Below are 22966 nucleotides of genomic sequence, written 5' to 3' on the forward strand. Positions count from 1 at the left end.
CAAAAAATATATATATATATTAAATTAAGTTATTTATTTAAAAAACAACAAGTTTAAATTGATTTAAATATAGAAATTACTAAATTCAATAATTTAATGAATAATTAATTGCTTTATTACATTATTAAATCAAAACAAATTTAACCTTTCAATATAGAAAATAAAGGATGAAAAAAAAATACAATTTAAATACTTCGATGCCAGGGAATACTTGATAACACAATATGGTAAAAATACCATATTTGATTTTAAAACAAAAAAAAAATTGGAATATCCGAATTCAACCATTCAATATTCGTATATCACTGATATATTTCTATATAGGTATTATCTCTCAAGGGTACCAGCTGAAATGCTTTTTTTTCTTTCATTATTCAAGATTTTTTCATTCATTTTTGTATTTAAAATGGTGATTCTGGAATATATTGTCATGAATCACAAAGTCTGCTCAACCAAAAAGGTTCAGTCAAGATAAGAAAAAGTGTTTGTTGATAAACCAAAGACTTGAATCTGAGATAATGAACGTAACCCTGGCGACAACGGAGAGTAAGAGGATGAAGAAGAGAGTGCAGCCACGGTGGAACCGGTGAGGAAGTAAAGAAAGTCAGAAGAAGAAAACGATTGAGATCCATGGAGAAGATGATCGAAACTAGAAGATTTGTTATCATAAAAAAGATCCTGTTTTATCGATTAACAAGGCACCATTACAATTCTTCATTTATTTCCCAGACGAGGTTTTACTCATCTGACCTCGGAGCAGAACCGAGGAGCTCGCGGTGAGTCGGCGTCAGGAGTCGAATCTGCTACACGAGCCGATAATAAAACGTCTGGTGAACAATGGCCGGCGAAAACAAAGAAACGCAAACAGAATGTGGGAATAGACGCGGCGCGGAAACAAACATTGTCACTGGGATTGGCAGCCGCTCGGAGAAGTTTTCTAATTAGCCGAGCAGGTGTTGTCTTGAGTTGCCATGGAAACGTTCGTGCGTGGTTATCTGCTCCCTGCATGCTTCTGCGAAAAAAGGTGCAAAATGTGAAAATTGTAAATAAGAGAGCTTATTACCCCGAGCGCGCGCCGGCTTATTACCGGTGCTCGCTGTCAATCTTAATTCCGGGCTGATGTTCCGGGCGCGAGATTGATAAGTGCGCCCACATCTCCAGCCAATCAGGTGGAGACGCTGCTCCGTTTTATCGTGTCATCCTTCTATTAAGATAAAGGGTTCAACATCTGAAGCGAAAGCTCCAAACGCAAGAGCCCCTCACGCAAAATGAAGATCTTTTCAATTAGCAGCCATGAAAAAAGTTCTGCTGAATAAAACCTTAAGCATGAATTATTTACCAAGTGTTCAGAGATGACATTTAGCTTCTCTAATTATACTTCTTCTTCTTCTTCTTCTTCACCGGAGTTTAAAGTCTTCCCGACGGAGGAAACTCACGAACCGCAGGAGCAGGTTGGTTACTTAGCAACAGCTTGATCAACACTAGAAATCCAATGTGACTTTTTATTTTTTGCACTTTCAAATTATTTCGCACTCAGCGTTGAAAGCTCTGAGTTTTGCAGGTGAATGTTTCTCCCGACATTGCAAAATGTAATCCAAGAAAATGTTGTTTTTCTGCTTCTCCAAATTGATTTATGTAAAGCCAACACTTGTGCTGTAATCAACCAGATTTATTTACATAAAGTGACCACTAGATGGTGGCACATTTTTTCTGTATTGCATTCTTCATATATTACCTCAACCTTATGAGGCCTTTAAAGTAACGATACATTAATAAGCTGTTTTCAAGCTGTCATTGATGTCTGTACATAATTTATCTGTTTATGTTTGTTTCTTTTTATTCTTTGAATGTTATTATTGAGTAAATTTCATTTTTTTTAATATACATTTTTAAATCCCTACTTATTTAAGCTCCACAAAATGTTTTTGGTTTATCATAAACCACTTTTAGTCTTGTTTTTATCCATAGAAAATGTAGAATTATATGTTTTACTCCCTTATTTAAGGTAGGTTTTGGAGTGTCATCCTTTTAGCTTTCAGACTGAGTGAGAGGAAGGGAGGTGAAGAAGAGAGTGCAGACAGGGCGGAACGACTGGAGACGACTGCGAAAGTGCAACAAACAAAAATCCCCCCAGAAAAATGTTTTTTATTTTGATAGAAAAGAAGCAAAAGTACATACTATTTGGTGCATTTTTTGATACTATGTTAAATCGAAATGGATAAATTTCACCACTAGATGGAAGCAAAGTGCTTCTACTATGTGTTTTAAATGACAGCAAAAGAACGTTTTTGGAATCATTTTGAAATGTTTTTGTTTTTTAACATAAACATGGAGTACCTGGATCATTTTCAGTTCATGAATCTGACTTGAAACTTTTACTTAAACCAAAAAATTGGAAACTTAGATCTGATTTAAAGTCACACATTTTTACTTGCACGGTGAAAGTAGAACAGAGTTTACATGTCGGAATCCATTCTGAAGCGCAGAGCTGTTAGTTCGCTGTTATATCTTTGTTTCAGTTATTGTCCTCAAGGTCAAAGGTGGCGTTTACTCCTTCATTTAATAGATAAACGTACTTTAGCTCAGGACTTTACTTCATTTACGGTCAGAAATAACGGACGACTCCACAGTTTTCCTTCTATATATTGCGATATACTCGCTAAGAGTACCAGATATATTTTTTTATCCTCTATTTAGCTGAATTACGACAAACTGAAATCACATTTTATTCGTCTCTCATTTATCATTTAAGCAGAAACGTATCTATAATGAATTTCGAGACGAGCCAACACTTGCACTTTCATAAACCGTCGCTACTCCCCGTCATGACCACTAGAGGACGTCTCCAGTCCGTGCGTCACAGGTACCATCAAGTATTCCCCGCGGTGGAAGTTTCAGCCGAAGAAACTTGTCGAGGGAAAGAAGTAAAAGTGCCGTTAATGAGTTCGCTTCCACGAGCCTCGGCTGAACAAAGGCGCTCATTTGCAAACATCTTGTTGACAAAGCTTCGGAGACAAAACCCTTGACCGTCCTGCTGGCATTTCAGTGCCATTTAGCCCGAAAAAGGAGGCGACACATCTCGCGGCAATTAGTCCAATTACGCCGGCGCTATCCGTCTTCCTGCGAGTGGCGCCGGCGCTCAGATTGGCCCATTAAGGAGACGTTCTTGCCATTTGCATTAATCACAGCCGGGAAGAATCAGAGGTGAGAGCCACAGGTGCTTTGTTTGCTGACGGGGGCGAGTCGAGGGAGGAGAGATTGATGAGGAGCGTCGGCGAGCAGCACCGGCTGGATCAAGCAAACTTGTGCGACATCGAAGTTCTGATCCCTGGAGCTCCGAAGGAATTCTGCCCGGGAGATGTAAAGTTTTTTTTAAGGAAGATGAATGTTTAAGCTCTTACGTCTATGAGAGTGAACGTCTACACCTGTGACGGATAACAAATCATATAGAAAAACATATAAACGATCTATTTTCTCTCTCTCTCTCTCTCTCTCTCTCTCTCTCTCTCTCTCTCTCTCTCTCCTTTATTTCTCACCAATATATGCATCTCAAGTGACTGATGACACGTGTTTAGGTTCAGAACTTTTATCAACAATTACAAGTGAAACAATTCTATTTATACATTCATTTTTATTGTAGTGTATAATATGACTCATGGAATAATACTATGGTGACTTCTGGACTAAAACTATGGTGACTCTTGGAGTAATACTATGGATCCTTGCAAAGTAATACTGCAGTAACTCGAGGAGTAAAAGTATCGAGAATTGGAAAAGCACTCTAAAGATATAAATGACTTACATACTCACTCACTAATACTAGGTGTCTCCCACAGTATTACCATGGTGACTTGTGGAGTAATAATATAACTCGGGGAGTAATACTATGGTGACTTGTAAAGTAATACAATGGCGACTTGTGGAGTAATAATTTAACTTATGGAGTAATACTATGGTGACTTGTGAAGTAATACTATGGTGACTTGTGGAGTAATAATATCACTTATGGAGTAATACTATTGTATCTTGTGAAGTAATACTATGGTTACTTGTGGAGTAATAATTTAACTTATGGAGTAATACTATGGTGACTTGTGAAGTAATACTATGGTGACTTGTGGAGTAATAATATAACTTATGGAGTAATACTATGGTAACTTGTGAAGTAATACTATGGTAACTTGTGAAGTAATACTATGGTTACTTGTGGAGTAATAATATAACTCGAGGAGTAATACTATGGTGACTTGTGGAGTAATAATATAAGTTATGGAGTAATACTATGGCGACTTGTGAAGTAATATTATGGTGACTTGTGGTGTAAAATATAACTCGAGGAGTAATGCAATGGTGACTTGTGAAGTAATACTATGGTAACTTGTGGAGTAATAATTTAACTTATGGAATAATACTATGATGACTTCTGGAGTTATACTATGGATCCTCGCAAAGTAATACTGCAGTAACTTGAGGAGTAAAAGTATCGAGCCTCAAGGACTAATACTACGGTATCTCACAAAGTATTACTATGGTGCCTCATGAAGTAATACTACAGTGACTCTTTGTGTAATACTATCGTAACATGCAGAGTAATATTAAGGGGACTCACAAAGTAATACTATGTAGCCTCGAAGAGTAATTCTACAGTGACTTGTGTAGTACTACTATGGAGCCTTGCATGGTAATATTGCAGTGACTTGGTAAAAGTATGGTGACTCGTGGTGTAATACTAAAGTGACTCACAGAGTGGTATTATGGAGCCTTAGGGAATAATTCTACGGTTACTTATGGAGTACTGCTATGGAGCCTCGCATGGTAATAGTGTAGTGACTTGGTAATAGTATGGTGACTCGTGGTGTAATACTATAGTGACTCACAGAGTGGTATTATGGAGCCTTGAGGGGTAATTCTTTCGAGTTTTACTTTGGAATAAAGGATTTCTGTCTGATAACTACTGGAAGGGTTTTGCTGTGATAGGATTAGGAGTTGTTTGAACAGAGACAGAACCCTCTAGTGGTTACAAAGCGCAACTGCTATAGAAAGCTCATACATCTCAGTGTAACCGGTTACACAACGGTTGGAAGCTTCACTTGCATGTGTAGAAAGAAACTGTGAATGTAAACCTGCCACGAGTGGATCAGAACTTTCACGAGGACTTGATTCCAAAAAGTTTCCCTCAAACTGCATGAAAGAGTGAACAACACTTGTGTACTCCCCCTCACTCTGATCCCGTGCGACACTGACCCGAATTTCCCCCCCAAAGATCAACTCATCTCACTTCGAGTCTCCGAAACAAGGCTCGTCACGTCCGGCCGCTCGTCTCTCAAACGTCCGGTGCATCGGAGCGTAGCCTCGTGACTCATCCTCGCTGCTGCGGCGCCAGCGGAGCGTTGAGACATCCTGCTAACTAACATCAGCGCCGCAGAGATGTCGCGTCTGTCCATCTCAGCTTCAAGCCGACGCCGCGTTAAAGATCTATAATCCAACACTTCGCTGTGTTGAGACACGGACGACACGAGACGACGAAAGCTTGTATTTGGACTTTCAGCTCTTTTGAAAACACCAATGATGGAGATCTCTGGCTTCTGATCAGTTTAGGTGGAAGACCAAGGACCAGGCTGCCTTCAGGATGTGACACCAACATACACGGACACTTTATTATTTTATTAATCCATGATCCATTATCATCTTTCAGCACTTATCTTATCCTGTTATTCTTATCCTGTTTCATTTTAGTTACTACTACTTTTACGATTAGTTACAATTACTATTAGTTACTAGTACTACTCATGTAGTCTGTGGCATCAGAATGTAACATATATATATATATATATATATATATAACGTTGAAACTTTGATTATTTTTATTTTAAGAGTTTTTTTTTAATTATTTAGTTTAACAAGTTCTATATTGTACTTTTTTTTTCTTAAATACATGAATAATTTCTATGATAAACTTGTAAAATTGTAAAATTTCTATATTAAATGTATTATTTTAATGTGTTTTTACAAATATTTGAATACATTTTTTTCCGAATGAATGGATTTTTTTATTCAATTAAATAAATTATTTTTTAATTTATATCCATTTAAATTATACAAACATTTCATTTTAAATTGAAAAGGCTATGAATAAAAACGTATTTAATTCAGAAAATGATTGTTTCTTTTCGAGTTATTGGAATTAAAATATCAAACTCCATGTGTAAACAAAAAAAAAAGGAATTTATTTTAAAAATAAAGTCTAGTTTAAAACGAATAAATTAAACCTGAACAGATTATTGAATTAACTTGTTAAATAAAATAATTTCAGTGCTTAAAAATTAAATAAAAGTTACAGCATTTGAAATGTTAAACCACTAAATATTGTGATCTATAATAATAACTTTAATTTAGGAAGTTTACTCATGATTTATTGTATTCCAAACACGTTCTTAACTCTTGTTAGTGAAACTTCCATTAGTTAAACACAAGGATTCCTTTAAAATAACAGTTCATCCTGATAGTATTTAAACTTGAATAAAGATATTCTTCTATTTTATGTTCTTTTAAATGAGTTTTTCGGACCAGAAACGCTCATTTCTGGGTCTAAAGTCTAAACTGTTATTAATCAGAGACATTAATCCTGATGGATGACGCTGCACCGACGGCACGTCTGCTCTGTTCACTTCAATCTCCTGCAACATCGTCGCCGTAATTGTCTGTGATCAGCTTCAGGTGTCGGGACATGAAACCACGTTCAGGGACGCGTCTCGGCCGCGAGAGCTTCCTGCGTCAGAGCGTCCTGCCACAGCAGGTGTGCGGTGTGTGTTCACACACCCTCGTTCGTGGCCAGACCTGAGGTTTGAAGGGAGTCAGTCTCTTGTGAAGCAGCAGAAGCATCTTCATGTTGAAGGATACATGAAATCATTAGTGACGACAAGAACGCACACGGCTGGCTCTGAGCCGAGCTTTTGTGTTGTTGTCGTCGTTGACACACAAAGACTGATCCACGTGTGCACGTGTGTGTACACCTTTGCATGTTCTAGTATGCATTTACACATGTGTACAAAGTGAAGTGAATTATAAATGTGTGTGTGTGTGCATGTGGGTCCATGTGCGATACACACAATGACATTCAGAAAACATTGTATGACTGTGTGTTACAACGGTGTCTATGTGCGTAACAATTGTGTGTCTCTCTCTGTAACAACAATTCATCTGTGTAACAACTGGGTCACTGTGTGTAAGAAAACTGTGTGTATGTGTTTAACAATTGTGTGTCTCTCTGTACCTGTGCGTAACAAACGTGTGTCTGTGTGTACAAACTGTGTGTCTGTTTGTAACTGTGTGTATACACTCTTACTGAGTAACAACAGCGTATATAAACTGTGTGTCTTTGTGTAACAACTGTGTTTCTTCATGTAACTATGTGCCAGTGCGTAACAATTGTGTGTCTGTGTGTACGAATTGTATGTCTGTTTGTAACTACTGTGTGTAACAACTGTGTGTTTCTCCGAGTAACTAATGTGTGTAACAACTGTGTGTTTCTCCGAGTAACTAATGTGTGTAACAACTGTGTGTTTCTCCGAGTAACTACTGTGTGTAACAACTGTGTGTTTCTCCGAGTAACTACTGTGTGTAACAACTGTGTGTTTCTCCAATTTACTACTGTGTGTAACAACTGTGTGTTTCTTCAAGTAACTACTGTGTGTAACAACTGTGTGTTTCTCCAAGTAACTACTGTGTGTAACTACTGTGTGTTTCTCTGTGTAACTACTGAGTGTAACAACTTAACAACTGTGTGTCTCACAGAGTAACTACTGTGTGTAACAACTTAACAACTGTGTGTCTCACAGAGTAACTACTGTGTGTAACAACTTAACAACTGTGTGTTTCTCAGGGTATCTACTGTGTGTAACAACTGTGTGTTTCTCCGAGTAAATACTGTGTGTAACAACTTAACAACTGTGTGTTTCTCTGAGTAACTACTGTGTGTAACAACTTAACAACTGTGTGTTTCTCCGAGTAAATACTGTGTGTAACAACTTAACAACTGTGTGTTTCTCTGAGTAACTACTGTGTGTAACAACTTAACAACTGTGTGTTTCTCCGAGTAAATACTGTGTGTAACAACTTAACAACTGTGTGTTTCTCTGAGTAACTACTGTGTGTAACAACTGTGTGTTTCTCCGAGTAACTACTGTGTGTAACAACTGTGTGTTTCTTCGAGTAACTACTGTGTGTTTCTCCAAGTAACTACTGTGTGTAACAACTGTGTGTCTCACAGAGTAACTACTGTGTGTAACAACTTAACAACTGTGTGTCTCACAGAGTAACTACTGTGTGTAACAACTTAACAACTGTGTGTTTCTCAGGGTATCTACTGTGTGTAACAACTGTGTGTTTCTCTGTGTAACTACTGAGTGTAACAACTTAACAACTGTGTGTCTCACAGAGTAACTACTGTGTGTAACAACTTAACAACTGTGTGTTTCTCAGGGTAAATACTGTGTGTAACAACCATGTGTCTCTTGTGTTAAGTGTGCATCTATTCAAATGAAAACGCTCATAATTCTTCAGGGACTGTGTAAGTGCTGAAGATGCTAAGAGTGTCCAGAGCTGTGTGTGAGTCTCATCTGGCGTCAGACCTGGACGACACCAGGTGCTCGTGTCTAAGCAGCAGATTACCGCGAGCAAAGGTGTCCAATTGAATTCAGGAGCGGCCACAGATGTTGAGGAAATAACCTATTGAATAAATACATCAGTGACACACAAATGTGTTTAAGACGTGAACCACCAGCTGCTAATAAAAACGGTCCGTCCTTCAAAATCCTCAACCAGCAGTGATGCTCTACTGCCCCCCGCTGGCGAAGAACCACAATTACATGAGCGCTTAAGAATCACAGGTGATCTTGTGCTGCCATCTTGTGGTGAGATTAGAACAACAACAACAAGTGAGTGTTTACCGAGCTGGTGGGCCTTCCTCAGGCAGGACAGCGAGGCGTTGAGTCGAGCGCACTCCTCCTCGTTGGCACCGAACTTCTGCAGGAGCTCACAGACCTGCTCCTCGTTCATCTCCATCAGACCCTCCAGCCTCACCTCGCCGGGGTCCATCTCCTGCAGAGACACACCAGACTCAAGCTTTAATAACTGTCAAGCTTTAAATAGTAGTTGTACCCAGTTCCAGTATTCCCAGTTTTCATACTGTTTTCCCGACCGTTCACGTCATCAGGTCCAACAATGGCTTCCTACTTTAAAAAATATACCTAGTTCTATATTTGATCACATCTGTTAACATCTACTTTATTAAAACACAGACAACCAAGTTTATAAGTTGTTTTTCTTACTTCCTAATTTGCCAAGTCAGACTTTAAAGTCTTTTTCTAAAATCTACTTTAACCAAATGTCCCTCGACTTCCTTGTTAATAAGTTAAATTCTAACTTTCTCATTAAACAAGTCTCAGTTAAACCTCCTTGTTTATCAAGGCCCGATTCTGTTTATCTGTTTAAATGACTTCCTGGTTCCTCAAGCTCAATCCTCAAAGCTGGTCCTCAAAGACATAGGAACGAGGCTCATTTGCTCACTTAGAAATTGTTCGCACATTTAAAGCAGATACATCATTATTCTAGTTTAGTTACTAATCTAACTTTGACTTCCTAGTTTAAGTCTAACTTCAACTTCTATCTTCACAAGTCTGACTTTAACTTTCTGTTTTCTAAGTCTTACTTTGAGCTCAAAGTTTCTCAAGTCTAACTATGACTTTGTTTCCTAAGTCTTACTTTGACATTTTAGATTCCTAAGTCTTATTTTAAATTTTTTGATTCCTAAGTCTTACTTTGACGTTTTAGATTCCTAAGTCTTACTTTGACGTTTTAGTTACCTAAGGCTTACTTTGATCTCCATGTTCTCAAGTAAGTAAGTAAGTAAGTAATATTTATTTATATAGCGCTTTTCTAGAAAGTCTAACTTTGAGTTGGTTTCCGAAGTTTTACCTTAATCTACAAGTTTCACGAGTCTAATTTCGATTTAACTTGAACGTCTATCTTCCCTAATCTGATTTTGACTTTCGGTTTTCCCAAGTCTTACTTTGATTTCCTGACATTTTAGAAACGTCCCATGAAGCTGAATTGACAGACCTGGTTGAAGATTTTGTTTTTCTTTCAGTCTTTGTCTCTATCTAGTGGACGTGATGTGAACTGCAACGTGATTGTTATTTAAGCTCCTTTCTACGAACAGAATTTTTTTTTCCAGAGTCTCAGAAAAAAAAAGTATGAGAGTATTTCTTGCTTGTAAAATAAGAACAATTTATATATCAGGAAGTTTTATAATAAATTATATATATATATATATATATATATATATATATATTTATCGATAAATAAATGCGAGTGACCCCTGATTGACGTTGGTTAAGCAACACTTTTTTTTTCAAAGCTCTTGTGATCTTACTGAGCAACTAAAATAGTTTTTGAAAGAACAAAGCAAATTTTTTCACCACATCCCCTTTTCATTGAAAGACAGATAATAATGATGATAACATAACCACCTTGGCAGATGTAATAAAAAGAGAATAATTAAAATATGTATTAGAGATAAATAATCTAAGACACGTGAATTAAAAAAAACAACAACACAAATTTAGCTTAATGCAAAATAAATTATAGAAATATACATAATATAGCAACGACATTTTGTTTTCTGTGCAATGACAATTAAAGAAATCATCTAAAAGTCTATTAATTATGAAATAATAGATAAACAAAGATAAAAGTATCTAGGTGTGTAAAACTAAAACTCTGTGAATGAACTCTGAGTTCCAATAGCGGCTTTAAACGGAAACTGCATAACAAATGTGTTAAAAGACATTCTTGGGTAAAACCAGAAGTTCAAATATTGCACAATTCACCATCTAATTTTAACTTAAAGTGATCTTCACGCTCATCTCGAATAAATTTAGGGATTGTTTCAGTGTCATTCGTTCCGAGTTAAAGTAAATGCATGTTTATTTAATGTAGCAACTGAAGCTTATAGTTGTCTTAAAAGAGACTTTTTTTCAGAAAACATGCTCAAGGGTTAGCCTGCTAGCCTAGTAGCGTCCACTAAAATAAAGCATAAATAAAGACTTGTTTCATTTTTTTCAAGATCAGTTTTTAATGTCGAGGCTTCAATAGAAGACGCACGTTATAGACGAGCAGTATGAAGGTATTTGGATGATTTTTAAGTGTCTCTTTTGGACAAAGACACCTGAGCTCCAGTCGCTAGAAGAGGATCGCCGAGGCCTCACCTGTGTCACCTCCTTCCTCAGGTTGACGATGCGGAACCAGTGTCCGAGGCGAGGGAAGTCCTCCAGCTCCGCACTTCGCTCCTCTAAGGCCACTTTACACTTGCAGGACAGCTGCCGGCTGAAGTACTTCACCAGCTTCCCCTGAGGACAGAGCAGCGAGTGAGATCTCACGCTCCACACTTTCCACCGTCTCCACCGACCGAAAAGGTGCTAAACGCAGACCTGACCCCGGGGACAGCGTGTCGCTAGGCTAACACGAGCGCGGGATTATGGAGCCTGTAAACGAAGGTAAACAAAATAAAAATGTGGAATTGCGTCGACAACCGTGTTGTTAGCGAAGGCCTCTACTGTATCCTTCTGGAAGTAATAACTCATATCCGTGATCGAGCCACAACCACATAGTTCAGGCTGAAAACATCCCTTAAGCTAAAGCTAGAAAGTTCAACTACATTTTTGAGCCTTTTCACACCATTTAAAATCTAATTTAAACACAACTACAAATATAACCACCACATTAATTAGATTTTAGGTTTATTGTTTACCCAAACATTAAATTAAACAGAATAATCTGTATTTTTTAGTCGACTGTTAAACCTTCCCAGTGTGTGGAGTTTGTATGTTCTCGTGGGTTTACTCCGGGCACTCCAGTTTCCTCCCACAGTCCAAAAACATACAGAGGTTAATTGATAACTTTTGGAAATTGTCCATAGGTATGAGAGTGTGTGTGAATGGTTTTCTGTCCAGGGTGTCCCCTGCCTCTCGCCCTATGAAACTGGGATAGGCTCCATTCTCCCCGCAACCCTGGTAAGGGATAAAGTGGTAGACATTGAATGAATGAATGAATGAATGAATGAATGAATGAATGAATGAATGAATGAATAAATGAACGTTAAACCTTCCTTGACTTGGAAAAAGATTCTGCACCAAATGATTTATATACTACTAAATGTTCTTACTTATCATGTTTTAACATTTGTATGTTTTTTTTTTTTATTTGATTTAATGCATTTTAAGCCAATTAAGTAATTTTTCTATTTAGATTCATGAATGTTTAGCCTTTTAGGAGAATTTTTGATTATCCGCAGGAACCCTGTATCTTAACACCAGTCATCAGGATTGACCTGTAGACTCCAGTAACAACTTAAACATGTAAAACTGTTGCAACACCCGATGTTACTGCAGAAAATCACCTCATGCATTTTAGTTTGTATCTCCTGCTGAACCCTGATTTTTGAATTTCTGACCCTGAATTTGAGCTCGATGATTTTCGTTTCAATCGTGTCTCGTGATAAGAAACACACTTTTTATTTAAACTAATAACTGCAACAATAATACGTTTTGTTTAATCTGAGATCACATTCTGCAGATCGACCAGGATGAACACGGCTAGCACTTAGCTTGGTAGCTTCGTTGAGCTAATGGAAGCGTTAATGATATTAAAACTGGATTGAAGTTAAAGAACTCTTTAATTCCACATGGGTCATAAATAGGGACACAAAAGAAAGGGACGTCTAAAGGCTAAATAAGTCCTGTGTTAAGTAGTTTAACTTGATGAATCCAGATTAACTCGTTGGTTTAGCTACATTAACACCAACGTTTTCACAGTCAAACCTATGAAAGGGTCCTGAAGATATTGACAAGATACCAAATAGGGGTCTAAGAAAATATTGATGAAACGATATATCACAATATTTTTTATTCCTGATACTGTATCGATATTTTAAGGAAACTTTGAAATAACATTTTATTTTAATTCAAATTTATTTTATTTTAAGTTTACATTTCAATAGTGTGTGTATAAAAGACAATAATTCAATCATCACTCAAATATTCACAGCGTTTATTCATTTATGTGCTGCAATTAAACCTCTGGCCACTAGGTGGCATAATTTCCTTCCATGCCCAAGTAACAACAAAAACGGCGAAATGGCAGCAATGAGTGAAAAAGAACGGTCACATCAGAGTCCAGCAATTTTTATAGCTGATGTTTGGACTCATTCTGACTTTAAAAATTAAAAACTTAAAGTTTAAAGTTATACAATTAAACACTGACAGATACTGGATATTGCATGTTGCTCCAGGTTATTCGGGTCTGTTAATGCACTTAATTGTTAATATAAGTTTACATTTTCTTGTTAGTATCTTTAGGAAAACTTTCCTACAAAAACATTCACATTTTATTAGAGAAAGTATTTGCTCATTTCTTTGTTGTAAAAGCTAGAAAAATGTGTATATGTCACAGATTGGAAACCAGTAGGATCTAGAATCCTACTAGTACAGATTGGAATTACTACTGAACTGGGATCTGAATATTGGAATTCCGGTTTGTCCTAGGACAATTGGGAATTATACCAGGACAAACTCCAATTCTAATAGGAGGAATCTGTACTAGTACAGATTGGAATCCTACTACTGAACTGGGATCTGAATATTGGAATTCCAATCTGTCCTAGGACAAATGGGAATTCTACCAGGACAATCTCCAATTTTAATAGGAGAAATTCTGAATAACAAATAACATTTTGATATAATCAATTCCTAAACCTAAGCCATATCAATAGTAAGATCCCAGTTCAGTAGCAGTAGAATTCCAATCTGTACTAGTAGGATTCCAGATCCTACTAGTACAGATTGGAATTCCAATTGTTGTTCTACAGTATCGCAATATATCCCAATAGATCCCAATATATCGTATCGTCACACATGTCTTGTGATACGTATCGTATCGCCAGATTCTTGCCAATTGTGTTCTCTTAGTTGAGTAGTGGTTCTACTCCTAGTCTCTCCTGGATGACTCAGCGAAGAGAGAGTCTAGACAACCTGCAGAGAAAAACCGTGATGTTGTGCTTTTAATTACAAAACCTTTGACCACCGGAACAGAGTAGAAATACACCGTCAATGGAGAGGATTATCTTCTGGCTCAGCTCTTATGCGCCATAAAAAAAACACCATCAAGTAGTCCTTTGATCTGCAGAAGTCTTAAACCTTATTTTTGAGAAAATTATATAGAGTTAATTGCTAGCGGTTAGCATTCAATCACCATGAGAAACTAATGTTATTGAAGAAAAACTAAAATGTAACTTTTCTTTAAATATAAGTACATTTTGATGTGTTAGAATAGTCGTGACTTTGAACTTTAAAATTCAAAGCCTAAAAAAAGGGCTAATGACTAGCGCCGTTCATTTGTGTTTCCAAGGGACGTCGACAACAATGAATAATCATCATAATGGAAAGATCGGCGGCGGCGCTTCATCCAGGTAACAAGCGGTCCTGCCAGAGAGGAGGAGCGTCTGAGGCCTGGCCCGGGTTAAAAATAGAGACGGAGGAGAGGAAACTCCTGGACTCATTACAGCCATGACAGGTTAATGAGAAAAGCTCGGCGAGTGGCTGACGTCACTGTTGATGCGGATCAAAAACAACAACAAAAAAACCCGGTGGACAGTTGGCAGGCGCCGGGGAGAGAACCAGGGCCGGCACCTGAAGCACTCGGCAGGGACACCATCAGTGGGTTCTCAGGGGGTGGGGGGGTTGCTTTGGTCTTCAGTAATCTGGTTTACAGTTGTCAGACTACAACAATACACAGTGTTTTGGTTTCCTGTCCAGAACCTTCCGAATATATCCCCTTCAATGGATAAGAATCGAGGATTCAACAGGTTCTGAACTGTCAACAATAAAGAAGCTGAAACAACTGAGAATAAAATTCAGTTCAAATCTATCTTGGCGTTTACATTACGACCACTTTCAGCAAAAGTCCTGGTTGTTGTTTGAGATATAACCGTCATCGCTGTGGCCTTTTCCTTTAACTTGCGTTTTTCCTTCAGCTGCTAATGATGCTAACTGCTAGCTCTTCTCTTGGAAATGTTCTAGGTCAAATCTTTCATTATTTAACTGTATAAAGACAATAATGACCACCACGTGAGTAGCCTCTGGTGACCGTAAAGTATGAGAAAACATAATATTCCATGGTGACTAGGGGTGTGTATCTGCAATAATCTGGCGATACGATACATATCACAATACAGAAGCAACGATACGATATATTGTGATAGTTTAGTAACAAGGCTATATTTGTAGTATTGTCGAGTACTTGACTCTGGTGTTGCAGTATTTACAGACCACATGACTCTTGACGAAGTCGTAACTGCTTTCATTTGTTTTCAAACCAAAATATGTCCAAACATCAGCTTTAAGAAGCTGATGGAGTCAACTGTGTCCTCTCGTCCTCAGTCATCGCCAAGCTCTCGCAGGGTTTTAATGTTTATTCGGCTGCCTAGGCGGGGGTAAGGACTGCTGCCATCTAGTGGTGGTAAGTTTAAAAGCAACCGAAAAATGACTATGACGTAAATATTTGAATAGTAGTAAAGCTGCTGTAGTCCACTGTATCCTCTCGTCTTCAGTCATCACCAGGATCTCGCTGGATTTCATTGTTCCTTTAGCTGTGTATGATTTAATGACTGCTGCCATCTAGTGGAAGTTTAATTGAAACACAAAAATGTACAAACACTGTGAATATTTGCCTTTTAATTGTTCATTGATTCTTTCATTACATTTTTCTGTGGCATGTTTGCGTATGCGTGTTGCAGGGAGGGTTGGAAAATGTGAGTTTAAAAAAATCTCATTATTTTATTTTAAAAGCTGCTGGAATCGACTGTATCCTCTTGTCCTCAGTCACTGCCGTATCAGGGCGGGATTGGATCGTAACTTTAGCGGCGGAGGACTTAATGACTGTTGCCATCTAGTGGCGGGAAGTTTAATTGAGACACAAAAATGAACAAACAATGTCAATATTTGGATTTGTCGCCTTACGTGGGTTTCAGGGGTGGGTTAAAAATGGAATTATTTAATTTTATAAACACTTAATTGAAATATAAACCATAAATATAATATGGTTAAGCCAACATTTTTTTTAGTTAAAAAAATCACTTCTAATTCAAATTGTTGTTGAATATCGATGTGTAATCATTCAGGCACTTTCTGCTTCTTATTCCCTTTATGGGGTACGTAGGGGGGGCTGGAGCCTATCCTAGCTTCTTCGGGCAAGAGGCGGGGGACACCCTGGACAGGACCCACAACACAAAAACTCCATAAACTTTCCACCATGCGACGTCGATACAGTATTTTGAAAAATGAGTTGTGATATTTAAGTTTTTTGAAATTAAGTAGGTATCACTAGTAGTGGTGTCTAAATCTGGGAACCCCCTCCCTGACTGTATTTGGGTGATTCCCGATCACGTCCGTCCGATCATAAACTCCGGCGACGAGAGCGGGACGCTCGATTTTTCTCTGATATTCTGACGCTGTATCTCCCGCCGGGACACAGTTGATGACACACTCGCACTCAGCCCTCACTTTATGGCGGCCCTTATCACACTTAATGCGGTTTGTCGTAATCTCTCGATCTGGCGGCCCTCGGTGTCCCTCCGCCGAGACTTTCCCCTTATCTGGTTTTCGGCGCTTTAAGTGGCCCGGGGAGAAGCTGGAACCGCTGATGGGGACTTATCAATCGAATACATCAAGATAGCGCGATTACGCGATTGACGGAGCACAACCCCCACTTAGGCCAATTTAGCCGGATAACAATATTTGGGCAGTGCGTTCCACTTCTCATTGACGGGGGGGATTTTCTGAGAATGAAACGATAGCAAGGATCCAGAGAGCTCGCGTGAGATGCGAGAGCGACTCTGAAAATACTGTCAATCAGGAGATGCAATATTCTCTCTGGTTAGCATGTGGCTAGAGTTAGCATTTAAAAGCTAGCTGGCTATTTCTTGAAAGGAGACGGTTGAACTTAAATTTAAATTAAAGAGTCTTGTAAAGAGAAATGTTGATGATGAGATTCTTCCACAGGTGGAGAAGTATGTTGGGGGTCTTGTTCACGAGTGAGGGAAAGAATGGTTTTCTACTGTATACACAGCGCTACAGCAGTTGTTAGATTAAAAATTACTATACACTATATGTATACGCCATACTTAAAAAAAATGCTAAAAGATAATCAAAATATAAAGTATAGATTACTCGCGTCATCTAAGAGCTTAAACGTTTGAATACACATTCACTATCAACATTTCACTCAGACTGATTTACACTGTTTCAAGACAAGCTTGAAACAGAATTAGAGACATGACACCGGTTATTTAAAAAACGTCTGTTTGTCTGCCTTTTCACCCCTTGGGTCATGGATCAAAGAACGAAGCGGGACACATCTAGGAGGGGGGGGCTGGAAGACGGAGGCCCCCGAACCGAGAACATTGGAATGATAGATTGCAAGAGGGCAAGTTAGGAAGTTATCTCTGCGGGTGTTCGAGACACAGGCAACTTGAAAGAACCATTTGCCGGAAAGAGACGACCTCCCGGTTCCGAAATGTGCCTTAAATATCGCAATGTTTCTACAGTTCGAGACCGTTTCTCCCGGGGCTATTGAACTGTACAGTTGCCGGAAGAAAGTGCGTCGATCGATCGTAAAGCTTGTATTTTGTTTGACTTGAAGCGGCGAATAAACGACCCGTGACACTCTGCATTGACCATTTCTCTCCACAAAGCGAAGAATTAAGACCCGGAAGCAGGAAGTGACGGCGTGTTGGAGCGACCGGAACGGACTCCTGTTTTGACCGGTTTACAGTTTAACAGCTATATGTGGGTTTAACCAAAGTTTTGAAGACAGTCAAAATTAATCTTGAATCTGCAATACTTCCAGTTCATTGTTCATCCAGGAATTCAATGTTTAAACAGATAGAGAGTTAAATGTTCTAGGTAATGGTTATGTTTGAAGTCCTAGAGTATAAAGTAGTTCATGTTTTGTTCTCTAGCAGGCAAAACCACTTAAATAGCACAATTATTCTTGTATTTTTTTATTCATTGATGGCAATAATTCCGTGACAGATGGGGAAGCAGATGAGCTCGGCAGAGAGAAAAACCGGAGCGTTGTACGAGATGAACAAGACCATTTAAATGAAAACAAAACCACTCAAATGCTAAAAGCTGAATTTATCCTTTTATAAAAAAAAACTCAATCCGAGAACACATTCTGTACAATCTTCCTTTAGACTTGAGAGGTGGCACTTTGCTCTTGAGTTGTGGGTCATATTTTGGCCCTACGTGTGGTTGGGTTTGCCCCTGGTTGTGAGTAACGTTCTGAAAACAACATTTTTTCAAGAGAAGTAAAACCAAGATAGGTTTGGCCTAGAAAGACCATTGAGCAACATCCAAGTTGACTATCAGGGTTTAAATCGCCTCATGACGAGTTTACACCAAACGCAACTTTGCGTTGCGGCTGGTTTTTGAAGTCAGAATGACTTCCTTAAGTCGCGGCTAAAAAGGTAGATACTGGGGAACAGGAACAGGAAGTATGAGTCTGATGGAGATAACATTTTTTTTATTTTTATTGAGGCTCAATTTATCTTAATTATTGTTGTATTTGTTCTCCTTTAAAGGTTTTACTCTTATTGTTGATGTCCATCATCTCTGTCTCTTATCTTATCTTGAACTATGGTATCTTTGAAGGTCACAACATCAAAACAAACATTCATCACATTGAGAAAACTGTCCGAGAAGTCACATTACATGACTTTGGTGCGCCTGGGTTACGACACACATGCATTAGGAGGATCCAGCAAAAGCCAAATCTCGTCTGGAGAAACACATTAGAAATGTCAACAAACGTGTCGAGGAAATAAACTCCACCGCACGAATAAAAACACAAAAACAGGGTAGATTTGACCGAACGGATGAGTCGGCATTTCCCACAGCAGAGGTTCTTTCATTGAGGCAGCAGTAAAATTCTCTGGGAAACCCCTCTCCCGACAATTAGAACACACAGAATCTGTTGCTCGTGGAGTGAGTGGAATGCAGGCAAAGGGATGGTTAGGAATTGACTTATTTAGAGATGTCAGCGTTCAGCTGACCGCAAGGGAGAGAAGCCACATTCTCCTGCTTTTGCCCGGACTGATAACAAAACAACTGTTTTCTGAGACCAAAGAAGTTTTTTGTTTTTTTTCGAACCGATCATAAGACAGCATCGTGAACCGAGCATCGCTCTAGTATCTACCTCCCAATAAAGAAAAACTTCTCAAAAAAAAACTATAGGAGATACATTTCAAAACGTCCCTCAATTCAGATGGAATTAAAGAACTGCTGTTAACCAATCCTATCCTTCCAACCAATATCTTGAGTTTTGTTGTTGTCAATAAAAACAACAAAAAAACTGGCAAAACTAAATAAATGATGAGAGACTCTCAAAGAACCATGACTTACAGCTCTGTGGAACAGATGGAACATCTACATACATGGTAAACTTCTAAACCCTTTACAGAAGTCCCTGTGATATATTTGACAGACTCATTTCTGACTATAATTTTTATTCCATTTCTGATAAGATACATTTTGTATATTTAATATGTCAAACTTTAACAGTTTATTTCCATGTCTTAACAAGAAGGAGCTGTATCGCCTGCAGTTGATACGAAACTCTGCAGCGAGAATTCTGACCCGCTCAAGTAGAAGAACTCACATTTCTTCGATCCTTAAAAAAACTCTTCACTGGCTTACAGTTTCTTTCAGGATCAACTTTAAAATTCTGGTTCTTACTTTCAGATCTAGTCATGGTCAGACTCCTCCTTACATCAGTGATCTGATCCAGCCTTACACCCCAGCTCGGGCTCTGAGGTCTGTTGATCAGAATCTACTGATGGTTCCTGAACACAGACCGGACCAGAGGAGAGAAATCCTTCCAGGCTGTTGCTCTTAAGCTTTGGAACGATCTTCCTCTCCCTCTATGTTTGATGATCTATTGACTCCTTCAAGAAACATCTTAAGACATTTTTATTTGTGCTTTTCCCTGATTTTCTGGAACTCCTGTGTTTCTCTTATGTGTCTTGATCTTTTTAAGTATAACTGTGTAATGTTTTTGATTGTTCAAGAGCTTTGTGACCCTGGTCTAAAAAGCTGCTTTACAAATAACCTTTACTTACTTACTTACTCACTATGGTTACTCCTATGGATTTTAATTGCTATAAATGCTGAAATGTTAACTACTTCATCAACTCACTGTAATTGTATTGAAAAAGCAAAATCTAATCTTGAAGTATGTTGTGAATGAAAGCAATCTTTGCTCTGACAGCGAAGCTGCTTATATGTATCATTTTTAAAACACCTTTAATCCCAAATAATGTCCACCAAATACTCTCCTTCTACTACTTTCAAATGTATTGCAACTATTTATTTCCATCATAAGCTACAGGTTGAAAGCTAACACACACAAGCTAACGTAATCTTTTCAGTCATTTCTTCTTCAAAAGCATTAAACACTAAATACATTTAACCTGTAAGTGATCTGACTGTTCATCAGATACTAGAAAACAAATACCTAATTAACTTAATTCACAGTGTTACTTGAAAAAATAAAGTAAAACGGAGTGTAGTTAGTAAACACGTGTGTGTTCGAGGGAAAAGTAATCAATCGATTAAAACCAATATCAGAATTAAAGATCAACTAATACCTTTATAATCTTATTTTAATATATATTTTAGACTCATTATCTTTAAATGTTTTACCATTTGAAAGTATGTTATATATTAAGTGTACTATTTATACCACATTACTATATATTATGATGTATTCATTGTGTTTGTCACTCTATTAAAACATTTTAAAATATATATATTTTGTACTTGTTTAAACTATCTGTTATCATTGTTTGCACCACATTAACCTTGTGAATCTATTAAAAATATATATATATATATATATATATATATATATATATATATATATATATATATATATATATATATATATATTGTCCTGTTGTGTTATCAGTTTTATCTTGACCTTTAAAGTATATACTTTATTGAATATTGTTTTGATTGTTTAAGCACTTTGTGACCCTGGTCTGGAAAAGCGCTTTACAAATAAAAATTACTTACTTACTTACTTTAACTGTCTATTATAACTTATTCATGAAACACATTGTGTTTGTCACTCTATTAAAAAAAAGACTAAATATATATATTGTACTTATTTAAACTATCTGTTGTCATTGTTTGCACCACATTTACCTTGTGACTCTATTAAAAAATATATATATATATTGTACTTATTTGAACTGTTTAATATAATGAATTACGGCAACACATTGTGCTTGTCACTCTAATGAAATAAATATGAATTATTATTACGTATATTAAAGTCAAGGAATGTTCCTACCACTAAAAACATCTGGACACTGAATGGTCAACAAGTCGATAATAAAAGTCGAATAATATACATTTAATTTGTCAAATAGTTACAGATCACCTCATCAGTTTGAATATTCATGTCTGTTTAAATAAGTTGGATAGAAATATAAAGAAGATGTAAGCCTTAAAAAAACATTGATTTAAACCCCATATCGAGATAAATCCAGGACACCTGATGAGGATCTTTCAAGAAGTTCCTGCTCCACAACTCGAGTCCTCTCTTAATACCAACCCCTAGCTAAAGGTGGGTTCGCGGGTGTGTGACGTCATAGCGAGCCCCCCCTTTTAGTTCCCACCACCGTGTCTCGGAACCAACGGAGCATATATTCCGATCATCTGCGCGTCTTGCGTAACGGCAGCAGGGCCCGCGCGCGAGCAGATGCGCAGTAGTGGATTGTAAACACGCGCAGGCCGCAGAGGCGCGAGGACGTCACCTGCGGGAAGAAGAACGACGTCCAACGAACACGATCTCGTGTATCGTCGAACCGTATCGTCCTGCAACACTCGAGTGATGCAGAGGCCTGGACCACGTATCGATCAGGGGGGGGTGGAGGAGGAGGGGGGTACAGGGGGGACAGGGGGGGGGGGGGATCACCGCAATACAAATGAGAAAAGACGCTCCTCACCTCCAACGTCCGGATCTCCTTCTGAGTCAGGTCGTTGGATGTGGCACATTTGGTCCTCAAGCCCTCCAGGCTGGAGATGCTGATGTCGATCATGTTCTGCACCAGCTCGCACTGCTGCAAGGCTTTCTGCAAACTCAGGTGCTGCTCCTCGCTTTTGGTCATCTCCTCGTTCATAGTTCAGCCAAGCGGGTCCTTGCTTAGTAGTCCACCTTTTTTTTTTTTTTTTTTTGCAGAAGGAAACGAAGAGAATAAAAAAAAAGGGGATGAAAAAAAAAAAAGACCCGCCGCCGAGCAGAGACGCGGGTTCACAACAGGCGAGGAGCTTTGAGCCGCGACTCCATTGCAACACCAGAGCTGGACTCCATCAAGGTGTCGGTGCTGCTACAGCTCCAGAGATGAGGAGATGAACCTCAGCATCCTCCTCAGACGAGAGGCCGTCTCTTGTCGAGGGGGGGTGGACGAGGAGGAGGAGGAGGAGGAGGACGAGGAGGAGGAGGAGGAGGAGGTGGTGGTGGTGGAGGTGGAGGTGGGGGGGCTTCAGAGGTGCTGGTGTGAGGACTGGACCCAGGTTCTCCCTGTCTCCCGTGGCAGCAGCTGCATCCCGGTTCTCTCCCACCACACCGACATGTTTCCTGTCAATCAAACCCACAGCAACAGCATCGCAGCGCCGCCAGGGGCCGCTCTCGCGAGATCTGGAGGCTGAGCTGCGCGTCTGCCTGTTTAATTCGAGTTACCTTTTTTTTTTCTTTTTTTTTTAAATAAAAAAACATCAGTATCCACACACATGCAATGCTCGTTCATTTATTGTAAAAGGCAAGAAAAAATAAGTGATAATATTTT

General features: G+C 38.5%; 1 protein-coding gene across 2 annotated transcripts in view; it reads right to left on the bottom strand.

Annotated features, from left to right (window-relative positions):
* Nucleotides 1-22966, bottom strand: part of ksr2 (kinase suppressor of ras 2) — an 85924-nt gene extending 62958 nt beyond the window's left edge. For both annotated transcript variants that reach the window (XM_087790310.1, XM_087790309.1), the window contains exons 1-3: nt 22127-22966; nt 11268-11408; nt 8949-9099 (exon numbers count right to left, since the gene is read on the bottom strand). In XM_087790310.1, coding sequence (XP_087646436.1) covers nt 8949-9099; nt 11268-11408; nt 22127-22300 — 466 coding nt within the window. In that variant the 5' untranslated portion in view covers nt 22301-22966. The remainder of the gene's footprint in view (nt 1-8948; nt 9100-11267; nt 11409-22126) is intronic.

Source organism: Callionymus lyra, chromosome 1, assembly GCF_982586985.1.
Source record: "Callionymus lyra chromosome 1, fCalLyr1.hap1.1, whole genome shotgun sequence".
NCBI lineage: Eukaryota > Metazoa > Chordata > Actinopteri > Syngnathiformes > Callionymidae > Callionymus > Callionymus lyra.